At 42.4% G+C, this 17,508-nt stretch overlaps 1 protein-coding gene across 1 annotated transcript; it reads right to left on the minus strand.

Annotated features, from left to right (window-relative positions):
* Nucleotides 1–10,856: 10,856 nt before the first annotated feature.
* Nucleotides 10,857–17,071, minus strand: kazald2 (Kazal-type serine peptidase inhibitor domain 2). The gene is made up of 4 exons (XM_036550985.1): nucleotides 16,588–17,071; nucleotides 13,699–13,859; nucleotides 12,866–13,013; nucleotides 10,857–10,978 (listed from the first exon to the last, which is right to left on the minus strand). Exons 1-4 carry the CDS (start codon nucleotides 17,069–17,071, stop codon nucleotides 10,857–10,859), a joined length of 915 nt encoding a protein of 304 aa, XP_036406878.1.
* Nucleotides 17,072–17,508: the final 437 nt, after the last annotated feature.

Below are 17,508 nucleotides of genomic sequence, written 5' to 3' on the forward strand. Positions count from 1 at the left end.
CTTGTACAGAGGATACTGACCACATTTGAGATTTTTTTTTTGTCTACTTATTTTGTTTACATTGTCAGCTGTCACAAAATGTTTAAACCCGTCTGAACAAAGGGTTTGGCATGCTGACCAGAATTTAGATTTCTTTGTCTATTTATTCTTTTATTTATTGACATTATCCTTTAAAAACACTTTTAAACTTTGCAGTCTGAGCCATCTTACGTGTGCTGTATCATACTGCAGCACTTAATTTTTCTATTAAGAAATTTATTTTGTTGAGGAAAAAGGACTGAAAAGGGATTTTACTTAATTTTACTCATGCAAATGTTGATGTTGAAAAAAGATTTTATCATTATAATTGTTTTGAATGTTCTACTTCAGATTTGTGAACTGTTCCGCTGTTTGGCAAGTGTTTGTCATGTTCTGACCATAAAGAATGGTTTAAAAGCACAACTAAATGTGGTGGTGGAATTGGCTGCGATGCAAGGGGCACCAGCTAAAATCTTGTCTAGGGCACCAAATTGGTCAGGGTAGGCTCTGTTTAAAAGGTAGTGTTTGGGCTTCCCCTGTTTCCAGCTCACCAGCCACCACTGCTAGCTTGGCGCTAGCGGGAAAGCGGAGATGTATACAGACGTATACAGTGACGTAATGATGTGGCTCTATGATGGCTCTCTAGCCCGTGGAAAAGAAAACTGGTTTTTAGAAGGTTTGCAAGTTGAACCAATTCCGAACTGGCACTAGCACCAGCCCAGAACTAGCACCTAGTTTGCGTTGGTGGAAAAGGGGAGGTTCTATAGTGAACCTCCACATTGCATTGGCTGTTGGTCTGCTCTGCCTGTGCTGTTGAGACACAGGAGCTGTGCAGTAGAAGGAGGATATTGAGCACAGTTGCAGGCTGGGTGAGAAACAAAGGTAACACTGTCACAGTAAGTATGTTCCTGGGCACCCTGCTGGTAAAGCCCTCTGAGGGCTAGATGATTTGCCAGCGTGAGGGCATGACCCCCTTCCCAAACTTATTTGACCTGTCTCTCTCAGCCCCACACACTATTGCACCAATAGAGAGAAACTTCACCCCAGGAGCTTCACTGAATGAAGAGAGTCATGAACTCAGTCAGAGACAGAACTGCCATCTGCAACCAACAATTTATTAAAACATGCATATGGAGATGAGCAGATGCAGCACCCTGGGGCTCTAAAGGTGTGAAACACAAGTTTAAATTACTGAGTTTAGAGGAGTCCCTTTATTCTCTGAGGCCTCCCTGTTCCTGTCTGCCTAACTTATATTATGTTAACCAAATGATGCTTCAGGCCCTCATTTGGAGCATTACACCAGAAAAATTTGTTGTTGTCTGATCCTAGTGGGGGCGGGGGTGGGGGGCGGGGTGGCGGCATAGCTGTCTCCCCTTGTCATGCCAATTGACTCTTTATCTGGTCACGGCGACAGAAGAAAGAGAGCTGACATTTAGGTACACGTTATGTATGTGGACAGGAAACAAATGATAAGGGTAGATGATTAAAGAAAGGTACACTAAATTTAAAGTTAAGATAGTTTACTAGACTCCATCATGTGCCACCAGCACTTCCGACCACGTGAAGGCATTTGTCACTTGGTTCTCAAAAAAAAAGAACTTTGATTTGTTTCCAAAAATTAAAGACATATCAAAGATATTTAATCCAGTACACTAGTCTCTAACTTTACAGAAGATGTTTAACATAACACTAAAGAGAGAGATTGATCATTTCTATTGTAATTGTAAATAGTACAAAATAAAAACTGCATTTTGTCATTTAAATACTTCTTTTACTCAGACTTTACACAAAGCATCCCTAATACTCTTGTATTGACACTATACCTACATAGGTATTACTGTATCCCTATATAGCAACTACTCTGTATGTACACAATGTGGCTATTACACAAACCACAAAATATGAAGAGTTGAAAATACTAGGTAACTATGTCTATGTACACATTAATTACATTATACCTGAATAGGTATATTGTTAAAACAGGTACCACTTTCTTTAAATGTTTACTCGGTACATAAGGAATATTTCAAATCTCACTCTGGCAGCTCTGTTTCTACCTCAAGATTTCTCACATTATGGTAAAAACAGAGGATAAAAAACATCTGGGCTTTCCTCCCTGACCATAATGCTCAGTATAAATCGTCTTTATTGTAACCTCTTTTATGTAATTATGGTCCAAAGCTAGTCACACAGAACAAAATGCTTTTTCCTTTTTGAGAGGAAACAGACCCCCTTCTACCCTATAAATTGATCAGTTAAAAAAGAGACCTTCAAAAATCATATCTAAAAGAACTGCATCTTGCTAAGGTCCCCCTTCAAAACTGACCAATAATAGCAACAAAATGGTTTTTCGAGAATGTTAACTTTTCCCTAAATTGAATCTCTGGCCGTGGAAAAAGATTTGAGCGTGCAAATGATAGGATGCGTCGGGGTTAAACCAATTACCTCCTGGTAACATGGTTTTAACATCTCCATTTCGGACGCATTTTCCAGTCTTTTCCTGTAATTTTTGAAAGCCTTTCTGTGTAATAAAATATCACTTTTTAGCGCAATTGTGCATTAAACACTCATAGCCTCCATGCATTTTTCTGATAATCACATTTGCTTTAACCCAGCCCCCCTGTGCCGAAAGCACTTTCTCAAGCTTCCGTTAAGATGACACCAGGCGTGTGAACGTGGAAAATGGAAGCGTGTCCTCTTGCCCTGCTCCAGAGGCGCCACATCATGATGTCACCACCCCCGGGAACCGAGCACCCTCCCTGGGACTGTCGCAAAGTGCTCTAATGCCCCGTAATGCAGTTCATTACCCACAATGCTCCAGGAAGCCCGGGCCCCTGCTCAGCCACAGGTGCTCCCTTGGACTGGCCATGTGCCGCGTGTCCCTCTTGGATCTGCTGCCGCCTAATCCCATCAGTGCCCTGAGAAGGGCTGTATGTGTGACACAGGGGTCATCCCCGTAGTGCCTCTGCAATGCAAACTCATGAAACGATCACCCCTTTGCAGCTCATGCTCAAATGGGGCTGCTTGTGGGCCACAGAGATGTAGGGGCATGTCAATGAGGAGGTTGGGACAGCACGCGGTTGCAGTCGAAATGGGGTGGCCAAGAGACATGGCATCAGAAGATGGAACGTGCCAACACCACACTCTCTCTGTTTCTCACCTTTCAGCTTTGAACACCCCTGGATTTCCATACACACTAGGGATGTAACGATATATCTAATTTCGCAATATCGCGATAAAAAATGTTGCAATACCGTCGTGGGACTGTGACGAAATATACATGGTTAATATACAGGATATTACATGGTTATTTCGCTAGTATAGCTGTGTTCTACTGTCTCTCCTTGTCGAAAATTTTATTGTTTTTGTTTTGCAATTGTACATGCATAGTTCAATCATTCATTGACAAAGACAATTCATGCCAATTTTTGCACTTAGGTCATGGCTGGCTACTTTTATTTTATTTTATTAAAGAAGGAAAGCAGAAGCATTTTAAGTTAAAGGGAAAAACAAATATCATACAAATAAAAAATGCTGATTTATTATTTATTAAAGGACATTTTTTCAAGTCATCATTTTTCTTCGTTTTTTAATATCGCGATAAATATCGTATCGTGGACTTTTTATCATGGTATTATTGTACCGTGAGTTTTTGGTATCATTACATCACTAATACACACTAACCCCTTCAACACAAATGACACACCTGGCCTCCAAGTGACACTCCAGTCCAGGGCACTCTGGTGTATGAGGCTGGAGGTTAAAGGGTTAAACCCCCTGCATATCTGCGCATGCTGTTAGTTAGTGGAAGTTGCCCTCATAGCCCCTCCCATCTTCAAGCTCCAGTTGGCTCCGGCTAGAAGAAGCTCCAGGCCACTGCAGCTCTGGGATGTTTCTTCAGCTAATGTCAGGATCGACAGAAAATCTGCGAAGTGATCTGCTCTAATTAGAGAAGGTGTGGAGGAGGGACAGGAGGCCGAGGCCTGGCTGGCTGGAGCTCCAGCACTGCAGAGTGGGCAGCCTGCACCCACAGTGGGCCTTCACTCTTCATATTTACACAGGAGTGTTTGGGAAGGGGTGGCTACAGAACCCCTGGTGGGTCACTTGCCTGCCCTCTCAGGAGACTGGCTAGGCACCACAGCCAGGGAGTGGATTTACCCTAACAGCCTACCTTACATCAGTGCTTCTGTGTTAAAGGGCCCAATTCCCCTCCACTAATTTCTACCCAGTTCTATAAAAAATCCTCTCATAGTTTCATGTTCAATCAACACCACCACTCCCACATTTACTGGATTCAGTACTAAACCTGCTTGTGTTTATTTAAAAATGCTGACCGTAAACGATTTCCACTTGGCACAGATTATAGCACTTGGGTAATTTCCACCTTGCTAGTGTAAAACCCTTCATCATATTTCTTTGGTAGTTGGAGAGTGTGATGAGAGCTTAGAGGAGCCGTGTTTGCGGTATTTGTTACCATTGCCCAGAACTCAGGAGCACACCTGGGAGGGCTTCTCTAGAAAGTGACACACGCCACACTTTTGAGCAAAAGCCAGACTTTTGGAATGGGAGACAGGAGCTGAGCGTGCATCCTGTGGGCATGACCCCCCCCCCCCCCCCCCCCCCAGGCCGCACCATGCCCGCATCCCCTCTCCGCTATGCTGCTCTGAGTCACTTCCCAGCATGCAGCAGCAGCCTCTGCTAGTAACGCACCAGCATGCCTGCACCCTGTGTCCCGTAACCCAATACAGCCCTCTGGATAAAAGGCAATCCCACAGATTAACATTACTGCCAGCTCAAGTTCACCCACATTGTGCCTTTCCCCACCTGTTTAAACAGCGATCCTGCCTTCCAAATCCAATGCCTGCATCTTCTTTTTTCAATTATGTAGACAGTATATATTGGAGTGAACAGAGGTCACATCAGGTGACAGATACTTAATATATCACAGGTAACATGAATGAAGAGGTAGCTGAATATTCTCATATATTTGTGTCATTTATCAGTCCCCACCAACCATGTAAAGGATGTGCAAATGCAAGGTTGCAGGAGGCTGCAAGGCTTTCAGGCTGAACGACTGGCACCTAGAGTTGGATGAATGGGGGGAGGGACAGCAGGTCAAGTCTGTTTTTGACAAACATGGCAAATATTATTTAAACAGGTAAGCACTAATAAAATGAAACTACTCATGAACCTTGTTCTTATGTTTATAAACAGTACAGGTAGCAATAGCATGGCTGGCCATGGCCACAGTAGTATGTCCACATCAATAGCCCATGTCTGATGAATGAGTGGATGTGCTAATTTTGGGATGAATGAGTGAGTGCTGTCAAATGTTAATGTGTCAATAATAATGCATTTGATGGCTGTATATGCCCCAGCTTGTTACCTGGGGTGACAAACCAAGCCCAATATGCCCACATTGTGACAAATGTGAGCTCAACCAAACAATGAGGTGAAACAGTGAATTTCAATTATACTGGGCTTTGCTGACTGTGGCCAGTGAACACTTGATCTATTACAAGAACTGTGCACAGATCCAGAGACTGTTCATAACAAACGAGCAGGCAAAAGTCACTGAAGTGTGAAAACCTTGGATTGTGGGTATATCGGTCATAGCCTGGGACCTACAGTCAAGTGCTGAGAGATGGACCATGAACAGTGACTCCTGCATTCAGTCAGCATTTGTCTTTATCTCTGACGCAACACAAGGGTCTCTTTTTAAATTCAAAAACACAATTTGGCAACTTCAGTGATCACCAAGATGAGTGATGAAAACTATAGGCCTACTGAAAAAAATGCTGCCTGGTATCACGTTTTCTGAGACAAAGTTAAGAACAAATGTTGATTGACTCCAGGAGGTTTGTGTTGGAGCAAAACTGGGTACTGATGTGGAAAAGGGGGAAAAAGGGAAATAGAAGAAGGTAGCAGAAACAGGACCAAAGCAACAGACTCTTAGTCACTCTGAAACAAAGCCTAAACTAAAAACCTTTTTTATATCTGCCAGATTTTTATTTATGGAACCATTTTAAAGTAAACTGATTAGCATGGGATTAATAAAAGTGAATAAATTATTTGTAAAATGGATCCCTAATGGACATATACGGTATAGTGGAAGTCTCCAAACTGATTCCAGGTGTATAACAGACTGACATAGAGATCTTCTTTTAGAACATGCTGTCATTTCCAATGAAAAATGTGTGCGTGAAAAACCACAGTAAGAGTGAACAAAAGCACACAGTTCAATGATGGCATACAGTTTTTTCATATACTTTCTGTGCTTATCATTTTACATTTGCATGTGTGTAAATTGTGTTCAAATCATGTAAAAATCATATTCTAAATTGTCAGGAAGGGAAAGTCGGCAGGGCTACCATAAATCTTCCCCTCGTTGATGCAAACCTACATTCGTTAAACCACGTGTCCGTACGTCACGATTTGTTTTGGTAAAATACCGGGACGGAAGCAAAACAAAGAAAATTGGAAAGGCTGTGATTGAGGAAATTAATTCACTGGAATAATTAAAAAGTCGTTAAAATAACAGATTTATGATTCAGTGACACAACAAAGAAGTACAGATTCATGACATGCTAAATGAATGACCCACTAACACCACACTGAGTTATGGAAGTATGATTCATTAGCACAAGCAGGGACACGTGAAGTGATGTTCACCCCCCCAAGAAATGAGGCTGGCATTCCTGATAAGAGCTAAACAGCTATCAATCACAATCGCCGAATGCATTAGCACTGATTATTGTGGATATGATTGCTGTATAATTATCCAATTGCATGTGGTAATGCCTTTTAATCTATTAGCCAGCTAATTAAGCTAAACAAGTTCATAAATTCCGGAGGTGCACTGGTGGGGTGGTTAAATTACAATTTGTTGGGAATTTTTTTAAGACGTTGTTCCTTTCCCAAGTCATTTGAGACATATACTCGCGAAAAAGCAAATCCATGCCTTCCTAAAACAATTCGTTGGAACTTGCTAGTCACAACCTGTTACAGTTTCTTAATTGGTCATGAATCACTTATTTTAAAAACTACTTTGGTCTTGTGCACTTGCTTAGCAGTTGTTTTAGGGAAATATAGTTTACTTATCTCTCAGTAACTGAGGTAGACAGAGGCATGTTTCTTCCACCGGGGTCTGGATAAAAGCCAAGAACACATTGCGTATGAAACACACGGAGACGACGCGGGTGGGGTTAGCGCTGTAACGTGCGCCACCTGCTGGTGTAAGTACCTAAACGCTGTTTTTTTTTTTTTTGTGGAATATAAACACACCAGAGTCCGCATGGAATCAAATGAACATGGTACACGTAAACTAGAAATATAACGTAAAATTCACTTTCTTTTTACAAGAGCAATATGTTGGCTATGTTTACAGAATAAATAAAGAAATAAAAGGTTTTAAAGATTAACATAATATGTCTAATGTGCGGCAAATTGAAGCGTCTTAACTGTCATTTTGAGCTTTCGTTGTCTTATTGTAGATACGTAAGCCTGGCTTTCGTCAATTTAACAGATGGTTCTGTCTTTACCTGGTTACCCTGTCTAAAGGATATTAATAATGTTTAATAATAAAGGATGTTAACTTTTAATACTTGGCGGAAAATAACCTAACGTTGTCTATTTTTCGATACAGCCAAACACGGTTTAAAGAATACCTTTCCCGCTCAATAAGACTTTGACTGCCAGCAGACGTTCTATAAGTAAATCTCCTTAAAGCAGGAGTCAGTTATGGAACATAAACAGTCGATATCTCTGCATTGATCGCTCCGGTGTATATTCATTTATGTATTGACTACTAAACATTAAAAGGCTTTCACAGAGGAACTCCTCTCATTCATCAAAGCTGGTATCATTTGTAGCCCGCATTGCCTCTGAATACGTTAGCTTTGATTTCACATCTTAAAGGTCAGATTCCAGCTCCAGTATTGAGCTCAGATTGCAGCTAAATGACATTAAACCCTTTGCCACCGTGTTTAAACTCAACTACACTCTGCAAATCCGCGATAATATTATGTTTTATAATAGGTTGTGATTCGTTCATGAGATTTTTCATTATGGGAAATGTTTTAAAGCAACTCACTGTATTTAAACACATGGATTTACTTTTAACATAGCCTAATTTTTTTTTTTTTTTTTCAAAATAATAATAAATACATTTTTAATCAGAGAAAACGTTCTGTTGTATGTTAACTGTATTTGAGGAAATTAATATCAGCTTACTTTAAGAAAGCAAATGCCGCAGTATTGTATGTACATTTTACAAAATTATACACAGTAAACAAAAGGAATAAAACATATTTCCATTATAATTTATTTAACGGAGATGTGTTCATTCACGTTTACGCGTTGCATGATCACGTTTCAAATTCTAGTCAACAGCACAAAAACGCTTTTGGACACGATTGAAAAAGAACTCTCTTTAGCACCGGTAGACTTGACTAGAACAACCAATTGCTTTAATTGATTTGTTTACGGTAGCTTTGCTGGGGGAGCCGTCCCGGTTTAATTGCTCAGAGTGCAGTGATGAGAGTGAAGAGACTCGTATTCTTTTCCCGGGGCTCCAGGCCTTTCACCCCGCCTCTGCGAGAACCAATTAAAAAAGGAAGAAGACATTCGCCCTTCTCCCAATATGAAACACTCCCTCTCCATTCCTGCGGGGGTCAGACAGCCGAGCCGGTAATATAAACCCCGCTTTATTGAGACATCCATTAATCGAAGTCTTCTGCTGGCGACCCTTGACCCCACCTAACCCCTGAACATCATGTTACCGGCTTGCAGGCTGCTGCGCGCCATCTCTCACCCGCGCTCTCCGGCGGCGGCTCATCCGGACCTGCAGACGTTCCCTGCGGAAAATAATCATTAAGCGACTTTTGAGGGACTAGAATGAGGACCGAGGGACAGCTTTGTGCAGTCTGACACCAACGCAGAGAGGGATATTCACACGTTTATGCACGGATAGTGTTACATAGTATTCTTAAAAATACCCCCCCCCCCCCCCCAAAAAAAAAAAAAAAAATACCCCGTGGTTGTTTTCTGCAGCTGCGTATTAGAAAGGAATAAATGCACGTCGAAGCGTCCGAGTATTATCTGACTGAAATAAAGTTTTAATTTGGCATGTAAGCTCCTGCTTGACAATGTGCATCACAAGACCGTTTACAAGCGCGAGACAAACAGCGCGGCGGTGTAGCTCCCAGCTCCAAGACCAGACAAGCGCTGAGAGGAGTCTTCTGATTGTGTTGGTGCCGAAACCTTTAAGCTGTTGTCACCTCTCTGACTGATTATGAGCTATTGCCTCCTCTGTCGGAATCCTAGCCGAATAGATTGAATTCAGATTGATTTCCGCCTAGGAAAGAGGGTGGGAAGTTAAAGCCTTTTTTTTTTCTTAAATTAGGTATTCAATGTGTTCCGATCCCGGTAGGCACGCGCCCCACCCCCTCCTGGGTTTTTTATGGGGCAATAATGGCGGGTGGCCATCCAGTCTTGTCTCCCGCCAAGGCCATAACCCTGCACTTGGGCTGAGTGCTTTTCTATTATACATTGATAGCTGAGCATCGATCAATATGGGGAAACAGAATCCTACAAAACCAGCTTCTGAAAGTGTAAAAGACCTCTTAATACCAAGGCTTTCAAACAGATAGCTTAACCTGTTTGTTTTTTTTTCTTTGAACCTGAATTTTTAGGACACTTACAGTGTTGTGCCTAATGTTTTATTCAACAGGATGAGAAAAAGCTATGGCTAAATGCACTAAAATCCAGTCCTTAAAATGTACCCAGGATCATAATGTCATATGTGTTAAAACATTAAGTTCAAAACCTGTATTTTTAAATATATGCCAAATTATGCACAGTATATTAGAAAAAATCTGATTTAATATATATGAGCAGTTCCAGTTCCAGTGCACATCTGAGAGTACAGAATTGTTTTAGACGAGGCACTGTATTTTGATATTTTTTAAAAAGTTTTATTTTTTACTTTTTAAATTACAGATCACATTTTCTCATATAATAATGCATTACCTTTCATAAGGAGCAAGCCAGGGTACAGTTTAATTTCAAATACAAAAAAAAAATCCCTTTTGTTTTAAATATTTTTTAGTAGTTAGTTTTGTTACTTTCCATGTAAATAAAATGTAGATAAATATAGCGTCACTACTGAGGCACTTCATTCACATGCCTGTTTCCAAAATGGAAAGAATAATGGAAGTTTATCATGACTATAGTTTTCTCCATATGAAATGTCTGTATGCATGTTTGGTGTTTTGTGCCAAAGATGTAATACGGCATGGAGCTGCATATCTGTGACTGTGATTAATACAGACAAATTCAAACGTTTGAATAAGGTCACTGTGTTAATTTGAAACATTCAAGACAAAGTCCATTGTGGCTGGATTTAACAGATATAAAAGTGGAAAAGGTGGTGTATTGTGGTCAAACTGAATGGAGACCAAACCTAAGAAGTGGGTGCATGATGGTTGGGTTGAATGGAGATTAAAGTTAAGGACAAACTGAGATTGAACAGAGCCCTGTGCTGTTTACTGACATTGCACTGTAACATAAAATGAAGAGTCTGAACAGGGCAAAGGGCACCATGTTTATTTACAGCACTCACCATTGCACCACTTTCCTCTCATACACATACAAATCTGCAAAGCAATACAAGAAACATAAAACTAGAAAAAATACAGCCTGACATTTTTAATTTCAGAAGATTCCAACGGGAGACGGGGCATATGTGACCCCTCTTTCCATCTGTTGAGAGAGGAGACATTTTTAAAACACTGGATCGGAAACTGTCCATCAGAGTTTTTTGAGTGGAAACCCTATTTTCAATACGTGAGTCCACTTGAAAAGCCCTCGTAGTCTTCATCATCTTCGTCATCATCCTCGTCTTCTGAAATGTTGTAAACACCATTTTTCTGAAGCTGTAGCTGATGAGCCAGTTGGGAGTCTGCAAAATGAAGCAGAAATGCTCTCGTGTCATGTCAAACACTCAAATCAACCAAAGAGGGCCCACGTTACACCTCTCTTTGTCTCGCTCCACTGGCTTTTTGTAGCTGCCCGCATCAGGTTCAAGGCCTTGATACTTGCATACAGAACAAAACTGCACCTACCTACCTGAACTCACTACTACAAGCTTATGTTCCCTCCTGACCACTACACCCTGCTACCAAACAGCGTCTGGTGGTCCAGTCACATCGCAGCACAAAATCATTATCCAAAGCCTTCTCCGCCATTGTCCCCCTATGGTGGAATAAACTTCCACAATTCATCTGTTCCGCTGAGCCCCTCATTATCTTTAAGAAATATCTGAAGACACAGCTCTTCTGCGTTCACCGGCACACCTGAAACACTACCACCTACAACAATTTCTTACAAACTTTGTTATCGTAAAGTGGTATCTCCATCAGCTAGCTTTTACCTTCTCCGGTCAACTATTGAAACTTGGTCATGCTATGCTTCTAATACTGTTGACTCCTTATATGGCTTTTTGCTTGTGTTGTACTCTGTCTCACTTGTAAGTCACTTTGGATAAAAGCATCTGCCAAATGAATAAATGTAAATGTAAACACAAAATGAGGACTGTAGTGCTACATAACATGTTTGACTTAATGTACTCTGATTATAATAATTACTGATAATAGTCGACTGCTTGTAATGAGCATTTGACAGACCAACACTCACCCAAGTGGGTAGAATGTTTAGAGCTGGTTGCTTATAAGAATCAAATTACATTGTGGAAATGGAATTCTCATAAAGTGACTGCACAGCATTCTCAAAATTGCAGGACACTTAGTTTTGCCAAAGGGCACTGAACATTCCATAGCTCTCTTCACGGCCAAAATATCCCCTCACTTTCCAAAAGCAAATACTGTAAATGGTTAAAAAAAAAAAAAAAGGATGTAGCAGACAAAATAAATGCAGGCTCTCTTGCACGGGAGCAAACTAGCCTATCTGGCATCAGTCTTTCACATTTCTTTGGCAATGGACAACCAATAGGATAGATTCCGGGAAGCACCGGGCTAGGGAAAGATCCTGTTCCATAGATAGGTTTGGGAGGGAAGCAGACTTCCAACATGTCTAATCCCACTAGAGCCCGTGTACTCCAGCCAACTGCCATCACTAATGCACCTCTTCCTTCAGGAGAAGCCCCCGAGGTATCCGCGGCTTATCTCTACTGTGCAAAACTTCCCGGAACATCCCATTCACCATCGCCCACACTTCAGATGATAGAGTCCGATAGAGTCATCGATCGCCAGCAGCCGTCAATACCAGCATCTTTCCCTGACAGTCGAATGCGCAGTTAACCTAACGCCATGGTGAAATGGTCCCTTTTTATGGCCTTAGGTTAGGTTTTGGTTCATATTTTTATTCCTTGCTGTATTGATATGTGTTATATATTTATATATTTTATATATGTATTTTTATAAGTGGTTCAGACTTGTCCTTGAGACACCTGGTGAAGCCTGAGCTGGGTAGCATATTGAACATGCACTGTTTCTCAGTGTTGCACCAGGCAATGAAACAGTTTCAGATTTCACTGTTTTGTTTGCCACCTCACCTTACTTGTTGACACAAGCTGATGGTGACAAGTCTGAGGTCAGAGGTTGGCAACCCTGGGCTTAGACAAAGCAAAAACTCTGGCCCCTCCACTAATTGCCCTGGTGCAGGTCAGAACCTGGTGCCCCGAGGGGCGCGTCTACCACCAAAGGCACAGCAGCCGTGGTCTCCATAGGTTGGACAAATCAGGAGGCATCACATGTTCAACTCATAACCCTCCCACCCCCCAACACACAGCAAACATCTGCTCTGCTCCATTAGGCCCTGCCAGACATACCTTTCTCCACAACCTGCAATCTGGCCGAAGCAGACACCTCCCCAAACTTGTTCCTGGCGGTGCAGGTGTACACCCCCTCATCAGCGTGTCGGACCTTCTGGATCTGGAGCCAGCCAGTAAGTTCAAAGCGCCGGGGTCCTCCTCGTGCCTGGTAATTACAGGGAAGGCAAGAACGCAAAAAAAAAACCCACTTTTAATTTTGCAGTGCGGTCCAGGGCAAGCATTACATCATGTCATGACATTGCTGATGTATTTAACTGACATCTTTATCAGGGGGAGACTAACATGGCTACATTTTTATATGCTGTCTGTGAATACAGTTGGACATTTGCTAAAGCAATTCAGGCTTTGTGCCTTGATCAAGGGCATAACAGAGTAATGATGTGGGTGGAAAAAGTTAATGGGAGCTCACATGCTGACAATCATTTCTGTAGTGCAAGGGAAAATAATATTAACATTTATCTGTCATATAGGTAGGATTGTACTTTCCATTCATATTCATTTGTGAAAAGGGAGGTGTGCCAGTTCACATTCCAAATCTCCCAGTGACTGTGCCCCACTAGTACCCTTTTTCACTCGTCATTTCCAAATTGATTCATTTGGTGGTTAAAAATCCCACTGCTTTCTACACACTGTTGTTCCAGTACTAGTTTTGTCTAAAGGGCCCAAACCTATATGGTATGACATGGTAAACCTTCCTTGTGGAGGATGGTTTTGGTTTTTTGGTTTAAGTAGCTTTGCATTCTAGGATTAGGTGTTGAACCCTGGTGCCACAGTGTCAACAAGCATACCCCTTTTAGCATGACACCCACCACATTTGCTCTTTCACAAACCTGAACCGCCATGTTGGAGTCGTCTGCTGGCATGAATATGCTGTTTCCCTCCTTCCTCCACTCGATCACAGCCATTGGGTAGGACGACACCTCGCACCCAAACATGACATCACTGCCGTCCACACAGGTGACATCACGAGGGGGAGTGGCGATAATTGGTTCTGAAAAAGTTTGTTTTACATGAGTTTAAAAAAAAAAAAAAATCAGATACAAAAACTACTTGTCAATGTGATGCAATAGTATTTAATACACAAGAAAATAATCATCATAAAATGATATGAGCATGTTGCTGCCCATCTTCAAAAAGTAAAATTTTATGCTGAGCTGCAAATCCATTGCCCACACAGAGGCAACCGTGTGTTTGGAAAGAGCAGAGCAAACTACAAATGCAATAAAAAGTTTCTTACAGTCTGGCTGTCTCTGGTACTGTTTGAATAATTCCATCAACATTGAAAGACTGCTGCTGTTCAATTACATGATTGCATTAAAAGCCAGTCTCGGCGATGCCTGCTTTTTCCGAAATGGAAAACAATGGGGTCAAGCACTGCTGGACACATTATTACTGTTTTCCAAAAATGGCTACAGAGGACCTTTGAAAACTTTTAAATGCAATCCTCTCAACAAATCCACTCAACATGCACCCATTTCTTACAGTATTAAATTACGCAGCACTGGAAGTAGTCCTGAAATGCATCATCTTAATCCTCCCACTAACCTCAAACAAGTCGAATGGGGGCTCATCATTCACCCATCAAAATATCAGAGGAAAAGTTAAGCAGAAGTTACATTAGGTCTTAACACTGTCGCTATAGAAACTTTTAAGTTTGTACCTGGGATCACAGGTTTGATGCATAATCTTTCATCATACAAGTTGTTATGATAAAATTAGTGAGGACTCACAAGCCCAAGCAACTTGCAAGAGTTTTCTTGTGCCTGGAAAATTCACACTGTGACAAGGTCATATGCAGGAAGCAGCAGCTTATGTTTCAAAAACTGATACAAGAGAATGCTAATTCCATCTGCAAAAAGCATCTTAGCTTGGAGAAATAGTTGCTTGAAATAACATTACATGCAGATTATTTCATCTATACATATAATTGAATTGAGTGCACTGAGCTGCTAAGTCATGTCCATGTTAGCCACGAAATTTCCACCCCGTCCACCTCAGAGGACTGCTTGGTGGCACACAACTTTCAGGGATGAGTGAACAGCAGGTGTGGAGTGGAGACAACCAAATATGTTTTGTTCTGAAATGAGCACATGGTCAATGCCACAACGCTCCGCGGCAGAACTTGAAATGAATTTCACTTTGGTGCAGGACTGCAAGTCCCATCCTGCCGTCGGTGCCTGTCTTGTCACACCAACCTGGTGTGCTCTTCTTAGTGACCATTCAACCTCTGCTTTCACACAACAGTTCTTATTTGCTGATACAATCATAGTGCTATTCATCAGTTGTCTGAAGACCTTTCAGTCTTTTGCCTGAAGATCCATTTCAGTGCAGTTTTTCACATAACTTTCACATAACTTTGTGTCAAATGATATTAACCACAGTCTTTAGGAGGTATAAAATGCAGGCCAGCTCCTCTAGTATGACTTAATTCATGTGAGATTGTGAGAGCCACTGTTTATTTTCCCTAACATATGAAGGAATTCCCAGTCTCACTGCAGAATCACCATATTAGCAACCATCAGAAGGGCGTTAGTCTCACTCACAGATGTACTCTTATTCAGTGGCCTATCTGAAGTGTTTGACGTCGCAGCCTGTTTGTTAGTTTAACCCCCCTCAACTGTTTGGGTAGAGCAGCGTCTGCGTTTATGTTGCGTTTAACCTCGTATCCACACCTCAGTGTGCACAAAAGCCACCCTGTTATCACCCCATCTTTAATTAGCCAAGATAATTAAGCTCCAGCCGTGGAAGCGGGAACCTTTTGTCTCACTTGTTGCATTATGGGGACTGTGATAGGTCTGATGCACCCCCCCCCAACTGAGCACACAATTAACACTAACATTCCTTCCAAGACAAGATGTGATTTTCCCTGAGTTTGGATAAATGATAAGATAGAAATATCTTTTTCATGGAAATGGATGGCTGTCGTTTATGTTAACATGTATTAATATTAGTATTGATAAATATGAACTACTGTTAATATAGTATTTTGTGTTCATGGTAGAATTGTGTAGCTCAGGCAACAAAAGGGTAGATCTATGAATTGATCCATGAACACTGAATGAATTTTGTTCCAGTAGGATAGAAATTGCTCAGACTCAAACAACAAATCTTGCATAGCTGGGGAAAAAAGGGCAGATTGGGAATGCTGTGGAAGACAGCACAGACAATGCAATGTGACTTGTTTTTCAGCAAAAATAGCCCATTAATATGAAAGGCATGAAAGGCTTATCTGCTGATTGGCAGTTATACTGAGTTTATTAGAGGCAAAAAGATCCTCTTGTGTTTACACGGTCACAACATAATCATGTTTTGCTTGTCATAATGGCAGATGATTGTGACTGCTAAAGTGGATAGCTTTTGCAGTAGTCTAGCAGTCAAAAAACAATGATTTACAGAACAACTGAAAATATACAGTGTCAAATTTGTTCAGTCTAGCATTATAAGCATGATTACATTTAGGGGGTAGCAGTGTGGTATGATGTCCAAGGAACTGGCCTTATTGACCATAAGATCACAAGCTGAAACCAGGGTGAGGACTTGCTTTTGAACTGTTGAACATGGTTCTTAACCTGATTTGCAGTGAAAAGTTTCAAAATTCCAAGTGCCTGGTGGCTTATATGGGTTAAATTCCAAAATGTAACCCATACAAGCCACCTAAGGTTAAATGGGATAAGCGGTGAGGCTTCCCTCCCCTCCAATCCCAAAACAGGATTACTTACTGGCTCTGCAGGGCCCACGGTGGTCCATCGTCAGCTTTCCATCCTGCTGCAGCTGGTAGCGGGCGGCCCGCAGCTGACAGCTGTTCTCGTAGGTCTTCCCGTCGGAGCCGCAGAGAAGCTCCTGCTGCGTGCAGACGCAGCGGGCTGGGCGTCTCTCCCTAGCAAAGGCGGGGTCCTGGCGTGGTGGGGCGCGGCAACGCAGGCCCTCTCCGCAGCGCCCATAGAAGCGCTGGGCAGAGGGGTCCGGGTCGCATAGCTGCCCCTCCCCATTCCCGCACTCCCAGCAGCACCCGCAAGTGTCCCGCACCCGCCCTGCCGGGCACTGCGGCGCCACCGGGCACTGCTCCAGCCGGCACTCTCCGCAGCCACCCTGAGGGCCCACCCCCCGCTGCCAGTCTACGCGCAGCGGGAAACGCTCAGGGGGGAGGGCATCTGTCAGTGGGGGGAGGAGCGACAGCACCAGCAGCAGCACCCTGACGCCCATCATCCCGTGCCCAACAGTGCTGCTACGGCCTCTTCCAGCCTGCATTAGACGCACTCGTCCTAGTCCACTGATCGGCTTTCTCTCACAGCAGTCCAGCAAGCAAAACCTTAATGGCCAAATACGTAGTTCAGGTCAAAGAATTTTTTATGGTTTTTAACAGAAATCTATACAAAGGTCTGCCTACAGTGCGATCCAAGGTAGGTTTCTCTTCACTGTAATCCTCCAGTTCACTCTCTATCTTTCGCTGTCCTTTCCCCTCCTGCACAGAAGTGGCTCTGAGGGAGTGGAGCTCTGACTGGTGTTGCTGTGACCTACAGGCAGAAATATAACCCTGAAGAAGGAAAAAGGGAAGACTCCTGTTTGTTAGCCCAGGTATAAATTGCAGTGCCTCTGTAGTGATAGGGTGTGGGCAGAGCCAAACGCCACAGGCGTCCAAT

The sequence above is a fragment of the Megalops cyprinoides genome, chromosome 18 (assembly GCF_013368585.1).
Source record: "Megalops cyprinoides isolate fMegCyp1 chromosome 18, fMegCyp1.pri, whole genome shotgun sequence".
Lineage (NCBI taxonomy): Eukaryota > Metazoa > Chordata > Actinopteri > Elopiformes > Megalopidae > Megalops > Megalops cyprinoides.

Bases quoted from the DNA above. Each gene is read 5' to 3' on its own strand.
- kazald2 (XM_036550985.1), bottom strand. From the start codon at position 17,071: ATGGGCGTCAGGGTGCTGCTGCTGGTGCTGTCGCTCCTCCCCCCACTG. The intron at 13,860-16,587 runs GTAAGTAATCCT...AAACTTTTTCAG, and splicing joins CCGTGGGCCCTGCAGAGCCA to AACCAATTATCGCCACTCCC. The intron at 10,979-12,865 runs GTATGTCTGGCA...TTCATTTTGCAG, and splicing joins ATTGCAGGTTGTGGAGAAAG to ACTCCCAACTGGCTCATCAG.